The sequence below is a fragment of the Chironomus tepperi genome, unplaced genomic scaffold (assembly GCF_022539635.2).
Source record: "Chironomus tepperi strain 1889 unplaced genomic scaffold, CSIRO-AGI_Ctep_v1 contig_359, whole genome shotgun sequence".
Lineage (NCBI taxonomy): Eukaryota > Metazoa > Arthropoda > Insecta > Diptera > Chironomidae > Chironomus > Chironomus tepperi.
The window spans coordinates 2,779,859-2,790,143 of record NW_027226481.1 but is presented as its reverse complement, the minus strand read 5'-3'; the positions used below and the strand labels follow the sequence as shown (position 1 = coordinate 2,790,143).

At 33.2% G+C, this 10,285-nt stretch overlaps 1 protein-coding gene across 1 annotated transcript; it reads right to left on the bottom strand.

Moving 5' to 3' along the window:
* Nucleotides 1-7,404: 7,404 nt before the first annotated feature.
* Nucleotides 7,405-8,070, bottom strand: LOC139094901 (peptidoglycan-recognition protein SC2-like). Its single transcript, XM_070646126.1, has one exon. The coding sequence runs from the start codon at nt 8,033-8,035 to the stop codon at nt 7,472-7,474; it is 564 nt and encodes a 187-aa protein (XP_070502227.1). The 5' UTR covers nt 8,036-8,070; the 3' UTR covers nt 7,405-7,471.
* Nucleotides 8,071-10,285: the final 2,215 nt, after the last annotated feature.

Here is a 10,285-nt window from a genome sequence, read left to right as displayed (position 1 = left end):
CATATCAAAGTCTATAGTCAACATAGAATTCCATATAGCAGCCATTCGGACACCATACCGCATATACAGTTCCTATAGATCAACTAGAATCAACAAAAACACAGCCTTAAATCACAAAATTCTCTAGATTTTCAATTCAAAATATCTCCATTTCAACACTGATATTCAATATAATTAACCACATCTCAATACCCGCAAAAATATTTAACATCCTTACAATATTCGGCAAACGATAAAAGGCAATCGAAAAGTGATATCAATTAGCCGTCAATGACACAAATTATCGTTTGATATTCTCCATGAGAGCTCATTAAGTATCAATTTTTATAACGGTCACACTGCCGTGAGACTCGCGATGTGTGCGCGACAGATGATGCTGCATATTTTGTATTTGTATGTTTACTTACTTTATCACATGACACTCTAGGATATACAGGAAATAAATTTAATTACATTGCATAATAAGGTCAATGTATTGGAAAATTTCATTTATGAGAATTTTTCAAAATAAATTCCATGTGGCCAACGATCGTCACATGAACTGATGGTCAAAGTTTGACGATGATGAGGCTCAATTCACCCCTGACCTGAATGCGTATGTAAATTGTCTAAAATGACAAATTGAAAAGCATTTGAATTTAAAATTGAAATTTCACACGAAAAAACCAATTAAATTGAGGAACAGAAGTAGCAGGATGAGTAATGAGTCTCTAATGTCCGATCGTTTTGTGAGGGTGTTTTGTCCATTTTTACACTTTTAATCAACCACAATAAAATATTTAAGGGATGAGAAAGTTTTCTGCAATTAACAGTAATTTGTAATTTTTTGTTGTTGGCAGTTCCATATGGCTCTATAAATTTTTATCGCCTTCATTCCATTTCCGAAATAAACGAAATTGTGATCAATTGAGTATGAAAAAAATGAAATAAGTTTAAGTGCAACAAACTTCCATATGTTTCATTTCCTTTTATGAAATTTGCCATACGGTCCTCAACTTGGTCTACTATGCAATACTTTTCTTGTTCTGTCGATCGACTATACATTTTCTGGGTAAAATTGAGAAGACGATAAAATCACTTGAAAACGAGATGATGCAAATGTCAGTGGAAGATAAAGAAGTTGGATTTATGTTTGAATGTTTGAAACGCATTTGCTGGATAAAGTTCTGAATTTGCTGAATAGAACGCTGACTTCGCTTAACAAAGTGCTGAATTTGCTGAAAAAAGTGCTAAATTTGCAAAATAAAGCGATTAATTTGCTGAATTCTGTGAATAAATTGCTGAATTTGCTGAATAAAAAACTGAATTTGCTGAACAAAATGCTGAAGTGGCTGAGCAAAGTACTAAATTTGTTGATTAAGTTGCTGAGTTTTCTGAATAAAGGCTGTATTTACTGAACAAAACGGTGAATGTGCTGGACAAATTGCTGAATTCGCTAAATAAAGTGTTGAACTTGCAGAAAAAAGTGCTGAATTTGCTGAATAAAATGCTGAACTCGCTGAATAATACATTAAATTCATTGACATTAAGCCATTTCAAACCCATACCAAAACTTCATCTCAAAACCTTTGCATCCTCTAAAAACGTCACATAAGTGGACTATACAAATTTATCTCTAAGCGTCAACATGTGACATCCAATTCTCATTTTCTTGATGGTCGTCTGACTCCTTATTATGCAATCACTAATGTCTCGTGTGTCTCACATTAACATGTGCATTATTTCTGATTTAAGATGATTTTTTAACATGCCCATACATAATCGTTCGTGTGGATGGAGATAACTCAAGTGTACTCAAAGACTTTTGGGATCGAAATTTATTCATACGACAATAATTAAACATGCTACCTGATCCCCACATCAAGCGCACTTCTTCACTCATTTTATTTTCACGATCTTTGTTCCGGTGATGAGAAATTTAATTCATCACGGATGAAAATAAGAATCGGCATCATCAACATTTATGTTTGAAGAGCATTTAATAAAATATTTAGTTCAATAGCACAGGATGGAGAATTTTTTTTATATGAAGAAATTTCCTGTCTTCAACTTGATGAAATGAAATTTTTTGTGTATTTGGAGGAAGAATACAAAAATATTTCGAGATGCAAAAAGAAGAAATGGAAGAAGATTGTTGATTGTTTTGTTTTTGGAGATGCAAACAGAAAGGAACATTATGACTATGCACAGGCCATTTATTTGTTTTGTTGTTGAATCGCATGCATCGGTGAAATATTGTTCTTTGTAGCTTGGATTTTGGGATTGTGTAGTGTGTTTTGGTATGGTTTGGGATTATTTTGGAACATTTTGCTCAGTTTTGATGGACTTAAGCATTTTATTCAGCTAATTCAGTAATTTATTTAGCAAATTCAGTTATTTATTCAAAAAATTCTACATTTTATTCAGCTAAATCAGCAATTAATTCTGAATATACAGCACTTTAATCAGCAAATTCAGTACTTAATTCAGTGAATTTAACAATTTATTCAGCGAACTCAGAAACTTGCTCCGCAATGTCAGCAATTTATTCAGCATATTAAGTAATTTATTATGCAAAATCAGCACTTTATTCAGCAAATTTAGCTCTTCATTCAGCAAAGTCAAGCAAATTCAGCATGTATAGCAGTGAAATTAACAATTTTTTAGCAAATTCAAAATTTTAATTAATGAATTTACCAAATTATTCAACATCAGTAGCTTATTCAACAAATTCAGCACTTTGTTCAGCAAATTTAGCAAATTTTTCAGCAAATTTAGTAATTTAGAAAAACAAAACGAATTTAGGAATTTATTCAACAAATTTAGGTATTTATTCAACAAATTCAGCAAATTCAGCAGTTTATTCATCAAATTCAGTAATTTATTTAAAAGGTCAAGCAAATTTAGCAATTTTCGATCAGCAATTTATTTAATAAACTCATCACTGTATTCAGCAGTGCTTTATCAGTGTATCCTTTATTTAACAATCCAAAATGCGCTTATTCTGTCCACATCCACAATAATTTCCATACCATCACAAACATGCAAACAACATCAAACCACAAATATTTGATTTACAATGCAAAGATTGTTAAAAAGAGTAAAGGACTCGCGTCAAGCCACCAAGAACAAAAAGGAAACATGATAAACATTTTGTGAAGGAGGAGAAGTTCCTTTCTGAAATGAAGTCTTTTTGACCAAAGTTGGCAGGAAGCGGCGAATAACAAAAAAAAAAAAAAACTACAAAAACAAAAAATGATGCGATGTTATGTTAGGAACTAATATGCATCAGACTGTTTTCATTCCGTCCTTCCATGCCTCATTATGCGACCGATCACATCAAATGATTTTTCAAATATGCTCAGTGCATATCCTGAATAGGAACAAAAAATCATTTCAAAAAAAGTGAATTATGAAAATTTTTAATGTTCTATAGTCGGTTCCATGTGGACGATCACAACCCCTCCTGACATTTCATTCACCTTCCTATTGACTATAAAGCAATTTTTATTTTTAAAATTCAGAATCACATTATGGATAGCCATTGAACCCCTTTCACATCTACGGAAACGAATTATTCAACGATCAGAAAACCTTGAAATGTAATCAACAATAAATTGTGAAAAAAAGTCCTTTTTTACGCTAGGTGTAGTGGTTTTTACTGTGTGCTGTTCATAGAATAGAATAGACATGAAAATAACTCATACGGTGCATGTGTTGGCATGAAAAAAGGGTTGAAATTCTGAAAAAAATTGTTGTGAGGCAAATGAAGGTTTGAATGAGAAGGAAATCAATTCGAGAAACATCGGTGGACGAGCTGGGTTTGTTGGAGAATTGAGAATGGTAGTTTAAGCATTTGATGACTTACTGGTCTGAATAGTCTGAAGCAAATGATGGTTTTCTTAAATTGCACAACTAAATTCAATGAAATCCGGATTCTGGACGATGTAAAGTTAATCTGAGGCTGAATTTTTGTCCATTTCTGCACTCCTCTCGTTTTTTCATGCCTTTTAAGAGCAAATAGGGTTGTTCGTCACGATTTTAATGACAATACGTCAAAATGACGCGTCAATAAGGCTGTTTTGGCTCATTTTGATCTCTAAAATGAAAATAGCATAAGCACGGCACTCAGTCACCTCTAAATTACTAACATTCAAATCGAAATGTCCAAACCTTCAATCAGGAGAGCATCAACGACCTCATTTTCAACTACAATGCATTCATATTCCCAGATTATACGTTTCGTCATCAATAAACCCAACTGGAATTGCCTTTTCATTCTTATCAAATTGATTGAATGACAATTGAATGAAAAAAATACTACAAAAAACCACAGAATAGATTGTTTACGTTATCATCACTATTGAGCTTAATTATCAGGGATTTTCTGTTTACATATTACAATCAGCATTTAATCTACTATAAATAGACAACTCTTTTCACATCTAAATCAGTTTTAAATATGATCTCATAAGATTCTCATATTAAGCTACAGTTAATCAACTCAAAATTCAAAGATGCTGTTCAAATTTCTAATTCTCACCATATTCATCAGTTCAATCGCTGCCAAAGACCGCATCGAAGCAACAAAATGTCTGAATCAAAATCAATCTATAGAATCAAAGAACGGATGCTTCAAGATGACCATGCAAGGCGATGGAAATATTGTAATTTATCGTAAACGAACCGGCGAGGCTATTTGGAGCTCACAAACACCAAGAACTTGTACAAATAAATTCTGTATGCAAGGTGATGGTAATCTTGTTGCTTATGATTGTCATCATGTACCAACATGGAGTTCTGGAACAATGAATAATGAAGGATCATCATTTACATTGCAAAATGATGGAAATGCTGTTATTTATGCTTGGAATTCAGGCAGAGCTATTTGGGCAACTGGAACTGTTACAAATTGTTAATCGCTGTTAATAGTGATGGAATAAAAGCGTAGAATAAAGAATTAATATTTATAGATAATTACTGAGTTTTATTATTTCCCAGAATAATTTAAGTCGGATAATCAATTCAAGGTCAAGCATTAGACCGACGTGACTCTGGCATAGTGTCGGATTTGAACCGGGTTATAGTCTAGCCAGTCTGAGGCTGGATTTTCGATTGATTAAACGATTTGTGACATTTTGGTCAAATCTGCAGCGTATGATAATGCAGCGCTGTTGCTTAAATGCTTTTGCTAACCGTATTAGTCAATTGTAATCGATTGCATCCTTTTGATGACGTTTGGAGTGGCTATATCGTTAGTTATCGCTTGCCAATCACCAATACCAAGCACATTGCTCCAAATTAAGCTATTATTAGGTACAAAATTAAAAAGAATTCAAAATAATACAATTCATTCTCAAATCTTATGATTTACATCCAGCACATGCTGTGTAGCATGAATTAAGAACAAATTGAAACTCGATATTACTTTGAGTCCATAAAATAATTTTTAATGTTTATATTTACATGTCAAAAATCTCCGGACACGATCATGTTCAATATTTTTTGAGAATGACCTCATTTTTTTCAGGAACTAGCCATAAATTGTGTATAAATTCTAAAGTTTCTCATTTTTTATTTGATACACTTAATCTTCTTGGAATGGCGCTTGACAAGAAATTCGAACCGAAAATATTGACACATTTGTATCCAAATTTCATTAAGCTAATTGACCAGCATAAATACCAAAACATTAGATCATATTGCAAAATTTTCCCAGGAATAAGGGTTGTCAACGGACACTTTCTTACCAGTTTTTTTGTTAACACATTCGAGGGATTGAAAACATGGTTAACCAGTAATTTAAGGACATGTCATTAATTTACATATCTGCAAGTGGGACAAAAAGCCTTGTTAGTCCACATAAATCTTGTCGTTTTGCAACTGGTTTTTTGTATTTTAATTATTTCTGTCGTTAAGGATTCTCAAATGGGCGCATGCAACAAGAAATACTAAACGTTTTATGGCAACGACAGTAAACAAAATCACATTTTGGACAAAAGAAATTTTGGGACGATTTCTTGTTTGACTTGAATCAATTCCTGAGAAATGAACATCAATTTTTTGTCCTTTTTTTTGTCTTGGCTGCTTACAGACTCTAAATGTAATTCTGCACTGTTTGTTTGTTTGTTGACGATGGAAATAAATTAAAAATATTTTTTTGTATGTGATCAAAGATAAACAAAATGAAATGAGAGGCAATGCGACATGTTTGCACTTTTTCTTACTTTTCTTTTGGAACAATGAATGTTGAAGGTAAATAAGTAAATATTTGAGCATTTAGTTGACAAAAAGTATGTCTTAAGGAAGTTTTTTTGGGGACAGTAAATATTGAAGATAATAGACACATTCAGCAAGTAGACTTGATTATAGTTTTTTTGTTGATTTTTTAGTAGGCTTGTATTCAAAATTGACAATAAAAGATGCTTTTTGCTTGTTTGTTTGAGATTTTTTAAATGAACAGCAGAATCTTATTATGTCCAAATACTAATAAAATACTCTGGAAGCTAATATTGCAAGACAAATCAAGCTGAGCAGGACATGTTGTTGAGAAATCTCTGAAAACTCCATTTAATAAGTTGTCGCATTCGTTGGATCATCATTGTTAATTGCATTGATCATTTTGTTGCATTGTTGGGTTCGGAAATGATTGATTGTAAATCTTACTATTCCTAGTCTGATTGTTGGGTTTGCCACCTTTCAGGCTGGGCTAGGATAGGCTTTTAACTCACGAAGAAGGCCCAACCCGAAAAGAAACGCTGTCGATAGAGACAATATTTCATTTAGTATTGTTAATTGGCATAAGAAAGCCTGCGATAAAACCTGATTTAGGAGACATCTAAGAGAGGTCATGGATCGCAATTGATCTGTACCCGAGGAGGCAACTTGACATAATGCCTATCATAATGTCATGAACAAGCTGCGGTGGGCTGGCCATGTTATTAGGCGACCTGTGGAAAGTCCATTAATTAAGGTCATCAAAGCTGATTTTCTGGGCGGTAAAAGAGCCCGTGGACGCCCAAAGAACTCTTAAAAGGAAGCTGTCGATAGAGATAGTAGTGCTTTTGGTATCGGAAATTGGCAAGTGGTAGCCAGCGATAGAACCAGCTTCAGGCGACTCCTGTGGGTGGTCATGGATCACAACTGATCTGTACGACCAGCGAAGTAAATAAGTAAGTAATCTGAATATCTCTAACGATTAGCTTTACTTACAAATTATTTTTGTCAAGTGCTTTCGTGTGTTTTTCCATATTTATCGCACTTATTACATCCTATTCATCGCTGGAGTTCAATTGATACTGTTATCATGAATTGCGCAGTTTATTTTAAGGTATGCTATGGAATTTAATTCCCTCAGACACACCTCTTTAGTATTTGGTCGCTTTAACTTGCATAGTTTATAAAATATCACCAAAAACTCTTAAATTATCAAAATAAATGCAAACGAAAATTTTTTTTTATTCAAATAAAAATGACACCAATCACAAAAAGTTTAAGGATTGGAGTTGAATCGTGGCCATGTAGCGACTTGATTGAAGAGTGCCTGACCTGGACATGCTGTGTTACTTTGACGATCATTTCTGTGTGTTGATACCCAATGTGTCGATGTAAGTTGACCAGCAGCACGTGAGCAGTCAATGAATGCTTGTGTGTTACTTAAAGCAGCTGATGTTGGTAAGACTGATGAATGATCACCGAAGAAGCAATGTCCCAAAGCACGAGCATTGAATCCAACAGCATGAGCACCATGACGTCCATATCCTCTACCTTCATAAACTTGACCTGGATCTCCAATACAGAAATTATATCCAATATCAGCCCATCCATTTGTATTCATATGGAAGTTCTGAATATTTCTCATTTGTGTATCACAAGCAGCTTGTGTTGTGCATCTTGCACCAGCTGTATGATGAATAGCAAATCCAGATGGTGGACGTGTAGCCATCCATGTTAAGCTTGTTGCACGTGAGCCCCATTGAGCTCTTGAGCGAATATTAGCACATGGAGTTTGTGCGTATGCCGAAGCAATCAATGCAAGAACTAAAAGCAACTTCATTCTGCTAGTCACGATTAAAACTGTGTGTCATTTATTTTGCAGCAACTGATTTTATATGACTTTAAAAAAATGCGAATTGGTGCCTACTGCAAAATTGATAAAATTTTTATTTATTTTTAGTTTTAATCTTATCGAAAACATTTATCAATGGGGAGTCAAGTTTAAGATTATGTACTTTAGTCAATTTTGTTCTTAATTCTAGCTTCAATTATTTGTAATTTTGCGTCATCAGTTATCTATAGCTTGTTGGCCGAAGCTGATTAATTTGATTTATTGCAGAGTGAAAGGTTTGATAAGGAAGGTTTAATGTAGATAGCAGTGATCAAGGTATGGGTCAAGGTACTTTATGATTTTGGACATTGTCTGTTAGGATTAAAAGGGCTGAACTGGCCAACTGTCAAAGCTTGTAATTTGTCGAGTAGCATATCCTCTTCTAAGATGAGTGAGCTGATCTAGTGCTATATTGTTGCTAGTTTTTTCGAAATGTTGAGTTCGGAGATGGTAGATTGTAAACCTTACAATCCCTTTCTCGATTTTGGCAATGCTACTTATAGACAGGGCTGTTGGAATATGTTTCTAGTCTATCCTTTCAAATACATATCCCAGCATAGATTTTGGTGGCCTCTGAAACCGGGGAAGTCACAAGAATGAGCTTAACATTTGGTCAGCTTAAGAGTCAGACTCCGACTTCCCCAATTCAATAATCCCTCCAGATTGGAGTCCTGCCAACTCTGACTTGAATATAACATTCTTTACAAAACTATCTCATTCACCACATCATCATGATAAGAATTGCATGAACTAATTCTCAACTCTACAGGTCGTTGCACAATTCAAACTACCAGATGGTATTTCAAGTACTATGAACTCACTTAAAAACAAAGAATATGAAAATTAACATTTTAAGTGGTTCATATGAAGTTGTATTGAGTGTGTACTTGTTATTAACGTGGGGGATATTTGATAAATTGAAATATTTTGCTGATTAAATTTATCAAATTTTTGTTTTGGCATTTTGAGCTTAAAAATACGACATTCTACGTATTAACTACAATCCATAATGAAAACAAACAATATTTTGCTATATTCAGACCAAATGTTACAATTTTTCTAAAAATTCAACATTCAAGCCATAAATATCAAAACATAAAACCCAATGGTGGCGGATAGAAAAGTCAACGTTACAACAAATATTTTTTTGAAAAGAAACTTGTTACAAATTTACTTCAAAAATTTTTGATTTTAAAATATTTTTGAACGTTATTTTGAAGATAAATAAATTCAGTTATTTTGTGATGCAAATTCATTTATTTTATGAATTTGACGACAGTGACGACTAAATAAACAGTGTCCATTTCGATTGCAACTATTACAATTGGAAAAACAGTATTAATTTAATATTTTCATTTCATTAAAAATCGGTTTTTAAAAATTCAAATATCTTGTTCTATAAATTTAGTACTTGAGTTCTACGTTTGTTCTAAGTAAAAGGCCCTTAGTTCTAAGTATAAGGCCCTAAAATTTTCTCTCCGCCACCATTGGCATAAAACGTTAACAGCAACAAAGAAAAATAAAACCAATCCTTTGACATTCTCAATGTCATGTGGATTGATCCCTGAAATTCATATCCCTATCATACTCGTCATTATCGACTCTCTTTTTTCTATTTCATGATCCGCTAGGCTCATCATAATCATAAAAATAAATGATTTGTCAAAATGGCATTTGTATTGTGACTGAACAATAGATGGATTGAAGTCACATATATAAAATGTGTCCTTTTTGTCACACGAATGTGTTATAAGGAACAATAAACTGAACAGAATGTCTCGTAAATTTTATATTTTGTGTACTCAGTCAAAGAACTTAATTTCTAGCCTTTTCTTTATATTTGATCATAAATTGATACTTTTTATATGTCAACATTTTTCTCTCCTTAGACATCACGGTTGGATGTTAACTACCATCATAACTCAATTTTCTTATTAACTAGCATCATGTCTGTGAGTGAGAATCTGTTGCGTTAGATATTTGACACAGAAAATTATTAAAGGATTAAGATATCCTTCTCGGTATCCATGATATTTGAACTTGAAGGAATAAAGTTGAGATAGCGACAAAGAAGATAAAAAAAATTTGTGTTTTTTGGGCTCGATTAATCTTATGAAAATTTGACAACAAGCTGTGCCGCTCATGTCCTTAATTTTTGGGTAATTTTTAAATTTTTGATGGTTTATATTGGGGTTTTGA